The sequence below is a fragment of the Panicum virgatum genome, chromosome 3N (assembly GCF_016808335.1).
Source record: "Panicum virgatum strain AP13 chromosome 3N, P.virgatum_v5, whole genome shotgun sequence".
In the NCBI taxonomy this organism is placed as follows: Eukaryota; Viridiplantae; Streptophyta; class Magnoliopsida; order Poales; family Poaceae; genus Panicum; species Panicum virgatum.
Window position 1 is genome coordinate 8,356,430 of NC_053147.1, and position 12,044 is coordinate 8,368,473.

Here is a 12,044-nt window from a genome sequence, read left to right on the forward strand (position 1 = left end):
ATGCTAATGCTACAGAGACCGAAGAGTGAAATAAATTCCATTTGAATCTAAGTACTGGATGAAAGTGTTAAATTTTAACAGTAGCAAATCCAAACATGAGTGCTAATAGGGTAAGCTAAACTTTAACTAAACTTCAAAAACTTTAGAATATGCATGTGTCAATATATGCTAACGTTTAGCACTCAAATTTAGTCTATCCAAACAGTAAATGCGTATGTGCAAATGAGAATGACTGAATGCAAGAGGAAAAAAAGGTGCTGGCCTCTGTCGTAAAACTAACCTGATGCACATTGGACCTTCTTTGTCAAATTATACACTGTATCGACGCAACGGCGGAAACTACGGTTCAGTGTGGGTGTTGATCGTGTACTGTACTCTGCTCTGGCAACATGGGTTGCCGCTGTCTGGTGTGCAGCGTATCGCCGCCGTGCCGGAGGAGAGGACGAGAGTGATGGTGATACGGCACGAGAGCGTTGGTGTATCCGGATAGGGAAAGGGAGGGACAAACAAGGGGGAACGGGCGCGCTATCATCCTCAGGGTGTGGCTCACCGAAGAAGATCGCCACGCAGGCCCGAACGCGCACCTACGGAACGGAGCCGCGGACGGTAGGAGTACTGTCGCTCGCGCGACGGCTCATCATCTGCTCATCACGTCTCACCGGACGCCTTGGCTGGCTGCATCTTCCAGTCCAGGCGCGGCCGGAGAGGACGAGACCCATGGCTGCTTGAGGGGAGGAACATGACGATGACCTGCTCGGCATCGTCCGAAATCCCGACGGGCTGGCGCGATGGAGCCCGAGCGAGAGGAGGAACGATGCTACAGATTTCGCAAAAAGAAAACAAAAACAAACGCGGAAACGGAAAGGGGAGGAATGATGCTGCAGATTTCGCGTGTGGTGCAGCGTCGTTGTCGTCTCGGCTGCTGGGATTAACGATCGCAAACCTTATTTGCCTCGCGGCCTCGCCTACTGTCTTTAGAAGGGTCGAATAATTGGATTGGATTTATGGCTGTTGCCTTTTACTAGTAGCTCCCTTTTCAGAAGGTGCGCGCAAGCGCAATGGTGTAGCAGCTGCTGACGTGTACAACAACTGTCGTCGCAGGGCTCTTTAAACATGTATTTAAAGAGAGAGTAACACTCTGTATGCGAGTCGCACCACACTCGTGCTGTAGTAGCGACAAAGAGAGAGAAGGTATTCGTTCTCACCGAAATACCAAATGGATCGCTGGCCAGAACATTGGAAAAAAAAAGAGTAGAACGAAAGGGATGCGAGGTAGATCCATCAGTATGCTTGATCTCGCAGCAGTAACATGGGTGCCCGTAGTTTCTACCGAATACCCTCGCAACACGGCCCGCATCGCATGTTCACCGTACTGGCACACGGGACCGGGACCTGGAACTGCAGGCCCGCATGATCTATGTGCCATGCCATGGCATGGCATGGCAGGTAGGCAAGGCAAAGCCACAGCTTCAATTCACGGATGCTCTTTAATGGCCCTCGCAGATAGATGGGCGGATCCTGGATCATAGGGTTCATCTTCACTTCACACTTCAGGGACGGCGGCGAGAATTTCCGGCGTATTTATTCGGGCCTCAGCTCACGACTTGCATAATAGTATTCTGAAAGGTTCACTTCCACCCCGGCCTCAGAGGCGAAGACTTCTTTTAAGCCGAGACCGAGAGGCCCCAGGGCATTATCACGTAGCCCATTTCCGTGGATTCGTTTTCGCCATACGAAGTAACAGATCTCACTCACACTCGCGTTCACGTAGGGCCATTGGTCAGCCGGTAGTCCTGCACCGCAGGGGACCGCACTGCCCACTGCGCGGTACTGTGCAGCCTTGAGCCTTCTCACATGTCCTGCAAGCCTGGATCAGAGATTCAGAAAGGACTACGGCCAGGAAACAAGTGCAATTATAGTGTACTCTGACCCTTTTTATTTGTCGCTACGGTCACGTTTCCTGATAAAAAGGGACAGAGGCCTGTTTAGTTCCCACCCCATTAACCTCGTAAACACAAAAAAAACATCATATCGAATGTTTCGACACATGCATGCAGTACTAAATGAAGTCTATTTACAAAACTTTTTGCATGGATGGGCTGTAAATCGCGAGACGAATCTAATGAGCCTACTTAATCCATGATTTGCAACAGTGATGCTACAGTAACCATCCGCTAATTATTAATTAACAATGAATTAATTAGCATCATTAGATTCGTCTCGCGATTTACAACCCATTTGTACAAAAAGTTTTGTAAATAGACTTCATTTAGTACTTCAAATTAGCAAGATTCCATCGCAAAATTTTTTTGCAAAACATCTAAACATGCCCAAAGGCAGTACCAGACAATCTAGCCCCTCAATATTTCAAAAAAAAAATCTTAGCCCTGCTCCCTTGAGCATATCTAGTGCCACTAACTGCTCCTCAAAACCTAAAAAGGGCTGGATTGTTTTGCTACCACAACAGCAGCGGCCTCCTGCCACCAGAAACTATACAGATCAGACATTCGGACCCTTAGACTATTATTAGTTGTACGATAAACTATTTGTCGTGACCACTGTCTGGAAAGCAAGTTGGCCTCCAGATAATAAAACTGACCAAAATTGGAACAGTTAACGTCCTAGGTTATCAAGCTCAAAAAAGCTGGCAGCTGCTCTATCACGGTATCACCGGCCAGAATTCTAAGTGCGGCACAGGTAAAACTGTTAGAAATTTAGGCAATTTCAGTGGCAATTTATTCCAGAAAAATATAATCAACATGTTTGTGACATCAGATTTATGCATGTGTGATCTAAATGTGATTAGCATACAGATGTGATTAGCATACAGATGATACTGATTATCATAATAGAAATATACTCAGCGGCAGAGCTGGATGCACTAGTCGACATAGTGCCTGTTGATGTAGTCGTCCCGCTCGATGCAGTACAGAAAGCTCGATGCAGTACAGAAAGGAAGCAGTGCCGATCAACCAAAAAAAAAAACTTGACCTGCGGGAGGTAAGACCGCCCCCACAGCATTGTTTGAGAGGTAGAATGACCTTCTCACAGCAGGCCAAGAAAACCCCCGAACCCCTGCCCCACCCGTACACGGGGGCCCGTCGCCTTGTGAGTTAGGCCGGGCTCCACAGTGCTTTGGACATGAGGCAGGCGAGGGGGTTTTTTTACCCGCAGGCGGAAATTCGTCCTGACCAGAGATCAAACCCACAACCTGCGGGGTGCCGCCGGACTGCCGTGACCAACTGGTCCGACATCCTTTGGCGCCGATCAACAACAAGACGCCACGAAGAAGATGATCGTCACCGACACCACCACGAAGGAGAGGACGAAGCGAGTAGTCGTGCCGCTTGCGGACACTCCCCAAAAACGTGATTGCCGGCCTTCACCGAGTAGGTGAACTCACAGACAGCAGCGTTTCGGAGGCCTACTCTTCCGGTGCTTGTGCGCGCAAGAACTGGAATGAGGACGCAGGAACACAACACAACAGTGGAGAAGCTCTTGCCTCTTGGATGTGTATGTGTGTGTCAAATGCAGCAATTACTCAACATTAAAGCACACATTGTCACACAACACACCTCCATTTTATAGTCACCTTTCACTAATGCAACGGAAGCCATTAGCTCTTATGTGCATTAACATCGCATGCACCAAATGGCTTGCAATGCATGCACCAAATGGCTCCATAGCTACCAACGCTAATGCATGCATGCAACATTTATCCTCTATTCATAATGCTCCCATTTACACATATCACTATTAGCATTGAAATGACCCTTGGTATTTAACAGATTAATTAGATTTTATTATGCCATGGGCCAAATTAATCTAACAAAAACACCCAGCATGTTCCAATGGAATGGCATATTATTGGCATGCGGTGCTCCTTGGAACAGAAAAAAATCAGCCGAGACTGTTTCTAGAACTGGAACTTTCCAAGGGAAGACGTCAGATCCAGCTTTGCATGCAGCGCGTTAGCTGGGACACAGATCTTGGATGACGCGCAGAGCTTCTAAGTTTAGGATCCCCCATGACCCTATTCTTGGCTGAGCACATTCCCCGCCGCAAAGGCATGGAGAGGATGATCATCCTATATGACCACATTTCCTCACAGGGGTCACATTTTCCGCGCACAAAGCACGAACAGCAATCGATAACCTGGACAGGAGATCTTTAGGCACAAGGAGGGAGGAGGCTGCATTAAACTCTCACCCCCTGCCGCCATTCCCAACACAACGAGGTCTGCGAATTCGTCTGTGTGTTATAGAGAGAAGGAAGAGGTTTACCAACTGCGAGGGAGCGGAGAGGAAAAGAGATCCAAGGTTTGATACATACAGTTGGGGGACGATGAGCTGTTTTGCATGTTTCAAGCCTGAGAAGAAGACACCGTCGACGAGGACGGAGTCGAGGGAGGTCACGGTCGTGAAGAAGGCCTCGAGCGAGAATGAAGCGACTCCCAGAGAATCTGGTAAGAATCATAAGATGCTCCTGCCACTGCTTGCAAAAAGAAATAAGGAATTAGTATGTTCTGTACTATTCAAACTGATAGCATAAACTACGTTGATTGGCAGCAATGCCAGCAAACAGACCTTACAATCACAAGTAACTAATTAAATACAATGTAGTAGTAAAGATCCAAGATCTACAACCCCTGAATACATCCTCATCTGCACAACAAAGTCTTGTAGCTGGCTGCCGGTGGTTAAATAACACCCTGTAACAGGTTCAGTGATTTCCTGAAGATGCTTTTTAGGCCTCCAAATACCGTTCATTCAGTGCATCTCTGTTTAAGGACAAACCCAGTATTCCCTTCTGGATATATGTGTATACTTCTCTGAAAGTCTGAATCGATTCTATGTACCTATCTGTGTCTCCTGTCAGTGTCACATGCATTTTGGTGTTATACTAGCCCCTGCAATTCATGCCTAGTTCTAAACCGTAATCAAATGGCTTTCCACTAATATAACATGAATCATGGCATCCTATTCAGATTTGGTCAGCAATTGACAACGACAACTACTAGATCAAGTAAATAAGCAGAAAATAGAACAAGTAGAAAATAGAAAAATCTACCTAATATATGCTATAACTCACCTTTGCAGGGTCCATCAAGCCATCACCAGTCTCTTCAAAGCACAAGCCATCATCTGAAACATCAAGTATCGAACCTCCTAAAGAAAGCTCCTCTGTTGCCAAAACCGCGAAAGCATTCACGTTCCGTGAGCTGGCCACTGCCACAAAGAACTTCCGCTCCGACTGCCTTCTTGGAGAAGGGGGCTTTGGCAGGGTCTACAAGGGCAAGCTTGAAAATGGCCAGGTACACATCAAAACAGCAAACAATCAAACATTCTACGTAGGAAAGATTTGCACATTCATCTGGCTGTGTGCAGCTGTAGAGGCCGGAAATCAATGTTCTTACGGCGTTAAGGCGAGTTGTGGCGAGTCACCACCGCCTAGCCGCCTAGGCGGGCTAAAACGCCTAGGCGGGCCAAAACAGGGGAGCGCCTTGTCGCCTAGGCGACGCCATAAGAACAATGCCGGAAATATTTTCCTTTTTTTTAAAGATAACCTGCACATTCATCTTCAGTAATCAGTGGTTGACTTATTTTTTTCGTTTGCATGATCAGTTTGTTGCTGTCAAGCAACTAGACCTGAATGGGTTTCAAGGCAACAGGGAGTTCCTAGTTGAGGTCCTGATGCTCAGTCTGCTGCACCATCCAAACCTAGTCAACTTGGTAGGCTATTGCGCAGACGGAGATCAAAGGCTTCTGGTGTACGAGTACATGGCACTTGGTTCTCTCGCAGAACACCTGCTTGGTAAGTATTAGTTATTTGTCTTCAATAACAATCAGATAACGGTTCCTTAGCTATAATTTGTTGAGGTAGATACTTAAAGAACTTCAAATTTGAATTGTGATTGCAGATATCACTCCGGAACAATTACCACTGAGTTGGCATATTAGGATGAAGATTGCTCATGGAACTGCTAAGGGCCTGGAATACCTCCATGAGAAGGCGAACCCGCCTGTCATCTACCGGGATCTCAAGTCCCCCAACATCCTTCTTGACGAGGAGTACAACCCTAAGCTCTCAGATTTTGGGCTTGCAAAGCTCGGTCCGGTCGGGGGGAAGACACACATCTCCACTCGGGTGATGGGAACATATGGGTACTGCGCTCCAGAATACATAAGAACAGGGCAGCTGACTGTGAAGACTGATGTGTACAGTTTTGGGGTTTTCTTATTGGAGTTGATCACAGGAAGAAGAGCAGTGGATTCCTCCAGACCACCAAGTGAACAAGTCCTAGTTAACTGGGTATGTACAATTTTTGTATTATATTACACCGCATATACAGTCATAATTTGCTTGCCCATAGAATTTCTTAATATCACTAGGACAACTGCAACACCACAGAAATGGCAAATGCATATGAACAGTCATAAATTAGTCATGGAACTATTCTGGTACAAGGTTTTCTGATTGTTGAATTCATGTGTGATCAACAGGTCAAGCCCATGCTGAAAGACAGGAAGAGGTACAGTGAGCTAGTAGACCCTCTTCTCAGATGTGAGTATCCAGAAAGAGACTTGGGCCAGGCAGTGGGCGTGGCAGCGATGTGCCTACAAGAGGAAGCCTCAGTCCGGCCTTACATGAGTGATGCTGTTGTGGCACTGGGATTCCTTGCAGAAGTGCCTGCTGGTTATAAATACAAGTCTGGCCCTATACCCCAACTGAAACAAGTTGAAGACCCCTCATCAACTAGCAGCTCTAAGCAAGATAAGAGTGCATATGATCGCCAAAAAGCAGTTGCGGAGGCCATTGAGTGGGGCACATTGAGGCAGAAACAGAAGGCTCAAAGTCCAGAAAAGAAAGCTTATAGTCAAGAAATCATCCCCTCCAGAAGCCTATAGGTTGTGGAAATCGCATATGTGGAGCAAAATATATTAGGCCACCGACTGACTTGTAAGCCTGCAGTTTTGTACAAACCTCAGACTAAAATTTTCATATATAGTTGAGTTTGTAAATCAAATCCTTGTCTCATAAAGGATTAAGGGATCTATAGTGATTGCTGCTAACATATATGTGCCATAGCCGGAAGGAATCCTTAGTCCATCTCTTGTGTATATATAACACTTTTTTTTTATCTACAAACTATAATAACTGATCAGTGCTTCCCACTCCATCTAACATCTGTAGAAGAGAACAGAAGAGGAGCACACTAACGTTTCATCTATTCCTTTGAAGCAGAGGAAAAGCAAATGAATGATAGACTCGTATACATAGCAGGTCTATTGAATGCACTAATCTATCTAGCTACAACATATCAAGCACCAAAGAAACTCATGTGGCGATGAAACCTGTAGCTTTCATCCCAATGATGATGAAACCTGTAGGCATTCATGTAGCTATGAACATGTAGCGATGAATTGGTACTTTTAGGACTTATTCGTTTGGAAAGGTAGGACTGCTCTAGGATTTTGGATTGTAATGTAATCCCGCTACCCTAGTCCAAGCAGGCCTGAACCAAAGTACTTGCATCAATAAAAGCCTATAACATGCGTGAGTGATGCTATTATTTACTACACAGCAGCAAATGTCAGGAGTAGTGTTGTAGCTGCATAAAATTAGTTATTGGTTTCTAAATATAATTAACATTTGCTGGATTACTACAGCTATGTTTGGTATGCCAAGTTGCCAAATGCATATGTGAAACTTAAGCTGTTAAAAGAACAACATTGTCAATAGGCTTGACCAAGTAACAACCCTACACACATGAGCTACATGAACCAAGGGACCTGAACCTTTCCTTCCCAACATGCTGCAAATACGAGTACAATGAAAATTTCTTAACAAGGACACTCTCCAGATGAGTTCGAGCACTAAAGTAATGATGCGTCACTGAAAAACTTAAGCTCTGAAATAAGTGTTCAGAATATGCATCTCAATACTTCATTGGTCTTTAAAGTGGTGCGTAGATCTTGTTATTATTAGAATATTATAATCTCTAGTTGTCTTCTGAATTTTTACCATCATGTTTTTCCCCTAAAAGGAGATATTCTTAACATAGTGACTATCAATCCAACTCAAATTTGCTCCCCCCCCCCAAAAAAAACTAATCGTTTTCATGTGGCCTATGTTAATCATGTTTTTTTTGTTATTTTCCTGCTTAAAAAACTTTAGATTATCATTATTTCCGAATCAGTTAACAGTTATGGAATTGGATCAAAATTAGGACCTCGACTAAGTGTTTCGATGTTTTTGTTCAGGATTCAATGTCAAATAAACATGAAACCATGCAGAGAAGGCGAGAAGCTACCTAAGATATTGTGATATGCATATCCCCTATGAGATGAATGGCTCTATCCTGAACATTGTGAAACATTGATATTCTGTACTTTGTTTAAACCTTGCAAATCCCCCCAATATAAGTTTGCTGTTACTGTCTATTTTCACTATACTAACTAATATTATATAACGCAACTAGGAACCATGCTTAAGTCACATGACCATTGACCACATTAAAACCTTATAGACAAAAGGCAAGTACAAGGAAGCGAACTTTATTTGATGAACGTTGAAATTATACAAAAGCATGAGGATGCTAGCATAGAGCAGAATCAACTATTGAACCATAGAGGCGGTTTGCTAAATATCTAAATCTCGCTCACCTCCTCCAGTTAACAACATCTATTGGTATCTGGCTTGCAAAATAACAATTTCAATCCTCTTTGAAGAGCTCACGGCCAATTATCATTCTTCTTATCTCACTAGTACCAGCACCAATCTCAAACAGCTTTGCATCTCTGAGGAGACGACCAGTTGGGTACTCATTTATGTACCCATTGCCACCAAGACACTGGATTGCCTGCCATAGTAAGAGTTTTACCATCAATTACTGGAAATGATGAATGCTGCAGATTATTGGTTCAAAATCTAAAAGCCTGTTATGATCTACGAATTTGAAGTGCAATAGAGTGATTTAGTATGAGTTTTTTTGTCAGAAGAGGGCAAATAGAGTTTTGCAATAACTGTAGCGCAAATGCAAATTTTGCAAGGTAAATTATAGCTCCACAGGGAAGGACAAGATAGGTGCATGATGTTTGATCACATCCTTAAGAATTCAAATAAAACAACACAAGAATATGGGTTAAAGGGAAGGGTTTTACCTGAAGTGCAACTTGGGTTGCCTTTTCAGCAGCAAAAAGAATTACTCCTGCACAATCCTGATCCAAAAGATATACGAGATGAACTAGTCACTTGATTTTGTCTTGAACAGCAGTACTATATGCAGGTAACGCAAACACAGAAGTTCTGTGGAATTGTAATGATATCTGATAGACTTATAAGGGTACCTTGCGGTCAACTTTGCCATTATCACAGTCCCTAGCAACTGAGTATACGAATGATCTGAAGAAAAGTGAAACAGAAGTGAGAAGACGTTCAAATCTTATAAGCAAAAGTTTTGGGGAGGACCAACCTTGATGACTGCAGCGAGGTGTACATGTCAGCCATTTTACCCTGCAATAGAAACAAACACATTATTATTAGTGCCATGCCTGTACTAATAAAGTGTTGCACCAAGAAACATGAGAAAATAGGACATAAATGACAGCTACACGAATTTACCTGTATGAACTGAAATTCACCAATTGGACGGCCAAACTGCTCCCTCTGGCGAACATATGGAAGTACGGCATCAAGGCATGCCTGCATAAGACCAATGGGACCTGCAGCTAATACAAGTCTTTCCAGATCAAGCCCTGACATCATGACATAAACACCTGGGACAAAAACAGGCACAGAGATTGCAAGTGAGCATCAGTTAAAAACAACAACTCTTTTTAGTTTAGCAGAAAGTTCAGAAACTAATTCTTCATAATAATAGGATAGAACTATCATAATTTCCCATGTGAATAGTATTTTTTCCTTCTTGATTAGACACTATAATTCCAATCTCTATGCCATGTGTACTGCACAGGCTACTAACTAAACAACAAAGTAAAACCCAGAAGGCCAGGACAAGAACCTATTTAGAATAGCTTGAAAACAATCAGGAGATAATACCTTTGCCCTCTTCACCAAGAACATTTTCGTGTGGCACAAAGCAATTCTCAAAAACAAGCTCACACCTGCAGATTAGGTATCTGTTAAATTGGAACTGGAATCACCTTTTTTTTGTTATACTCCATCCCAAATTATTAGTCGTTTTGACTTTTCTATATATATATATATATATATATATATATATATATATATATATATATATATATATTATGTTAAGGTGCATAGCAAAATCTAATAATCTATGTTTCCAAAAAAGCCAAAACAACTAATAATTTGGGACGGAGGGAGTAGTATGTAAGTAGAAACATCATACGTGTCGCTTCCTCGCATGCCAAGTTTGTCCAACTTTTGAGCAGTACTGAACCTGCAATCATAAATGAAGTTCATCAGTAACATGGTAAGGAAGTTGCAGAAAGATATGCACTTATGTTCGATCATGCCCAATGAAGAGAATGGAGTGGTTCTGTACCCAGGCATCCCTTTCTCGATTATGAATGCAGTTATTCCTTTTGACCCTGCAGCTAAATCCGTTTTTGCATAAATAACCTGCAAATCCCGACCTCAGTGAATTAGCAAGTGTTTTATGGCTGCATACGAAAACAACACCAAGGACATGAAACCAAGACATGTAAGGGCCAGTGAACCAAACATGACTGCTGATATATAGCAGAAGGGGATGAGTATCTAAGAGCTTCAAGGAAATACCAGTGTCTGAGCAGAAGGCCCATTCGTGCACCACATCTTATTCCCATTGATGACATAGCCACCGTCCACTTTCTCAGCTTTGCATTTCATACTGACCACATCAGAACCAGCTGGAATTACACATGAGACATCAGAGAATGAGACCTTGATGAAACGGAGAACAGAATAAATACCAACTGAAATGATACTTACAGTTGGGTTCGCTCATTGCTAACGCCCCGATATGCTCACCACTGATCAGCTTTGGAAAAGGTAAAACAGGTTAACAAAAAACATCATCACCCAAAACATCGGAGGCAGAAAAAAAAAGTACTAGTGAGCATTGCTATGACACTTGAGTCTGATGATGGAGACGGTGGTAACAGTGTGGGGGAACGCACCTTGGGTAGATACTTCTGCTTCTGCTCCGGGTTGCCATGACGGACCTGCACAGAAACACCAGGCACATTTCCAAATCGCTCGTCATGTGACCCGCAGCAAGTCATAATCAAAACAGAGTACTACTGTCAACTGAGCCCCATCCATACCAGCTGGTTGATGCAGAGGTTGGAGTGCGCGCCGTAGGAGAGGCCGACGGACCCGGAGGCCCTGCTGATCTCCTCCATGGCGATGCAGTGGTACATGTAGCCGAGCCCCATCCCGCCGTACTCCTCCGGCGCGGTGAGGCCGTGGAGGCTGAAGTCCCCCATGAGCCTCCACAGGTCAACGCCCGTGGGGAAACGGTTGGAGGCGTCGATCGCGGCGGCGTGCGGCGCGACGGCCTCCTGCGCGAACTTGTGCACGCTCTCCTTGAACTGGTGCGGGGGAGCGGGGCGGGCGGGCGCGCAAATCAGTCATCAGGCAAGCAGGGGGAGGGGGGGGGGGGGGATGAGCAATAACAGTGGCGATTTCTGAGTGACGGCGCGTACCTGCTCCTGCGTCTCGTCGAAGAGGAGGGAGGACGAGGAGAAAAGCCGCGCCGCGCCGCCGCCGGGGGACGCGCGGCGGAGGATCGCCGGGAGCCACCGCTGCATCGTCGGGCCTGGCTAGGTCGGGAGCGGAGCGGAGCGAAGTGTGGCACGTAAACAAGCCGCTGCCTCGCTTTATCAAGGGGCTAATGGAGCTTCTATCATGGGATGACCACTCCACTAGTTTCGTCTCCCTCCCGTTTTCGTCTCCGACTTGTCCTCTTTTCGCTGGTTCCTCCTCCCAAGTCTCCTTTTCTGCCCGTGCAGTCCTCGTTCGCTTGGAGTTGGGAGTAGGGACCACGACGTCGATGACCCGGCCAGCGGCACCGC

General features: G+C 44.9%; 1 protein-coding gene and 1 pseudogene across 4 annotated transcripts; one reads left to right on the forward strand and one right to left on the reverse strand.

Annotated features, from left to right (window-relative positions):
* Nucleotides 1-3,703: 3,703 nt before the first annotated feature.
* Nucleotides 3,704-11,957, reverse strand: LOC120664126 (isovaleryl-CoA dehydrogenase, mitochondrial-like). Of its 4 annotated transcripts, none has more exons than XR_005670775.1 (16): nucleotides 11,676-11,780; nucleotides 11,295-11,561; nucleotides 11,148-11,192; nucleotides 10,960-11,008; nucleotides 10,768-10,877; nucleotides 10,532-10,608; nucleotides 10,376-10,426; nucleotides 10,063-10,127; nucleotides 9,625-9,779; nucleotides 9,476-9,516; nucleotides 9,351-9,405; nucleotides 9,165-9,221; nucleotides 8,667-8,863; nucleotides 5,092-5,286; nucleotides 4,333-4,491; nucleotides 3,704-4,251 (listed from the first exon to the last, which is right to left on the reverse strand). XR_005670775.1 is itself a non-coding variant. In XM_039943150.1 (13 exons), exons 1-13 carry the CDS (start codon nucleotides 11,778-11,780, stop codon nucleotides 8,717-8,719), a joined length of 1,224 nt encoding a protein of 407 aa, XP_039799084.1. In that variant the 5' UTR covers nucleotides 11,781-11,957; the 3' UTR covers nucleotides 8,541-8,716. The 4 variants fall into 4 exon arrangements, 1 of the variants encoding a protein (XP_039799084.1); XR_005670774.1 differs by having other exon boundaries at nucleotides 5,092-5,299; XR_005670776.1 differs by having other exon boundaries at nucleotides 3,775-4,239; nucleotides 5,092-5,299; nucleotides 11,676-11,872.
* LOC120667511 lies at nucleotides 4,345-7,263 on the forward strand (annotated as a pseudogene).
* Nucleotides 11,958-12,044: the final 87 nt, after the last annotated feature.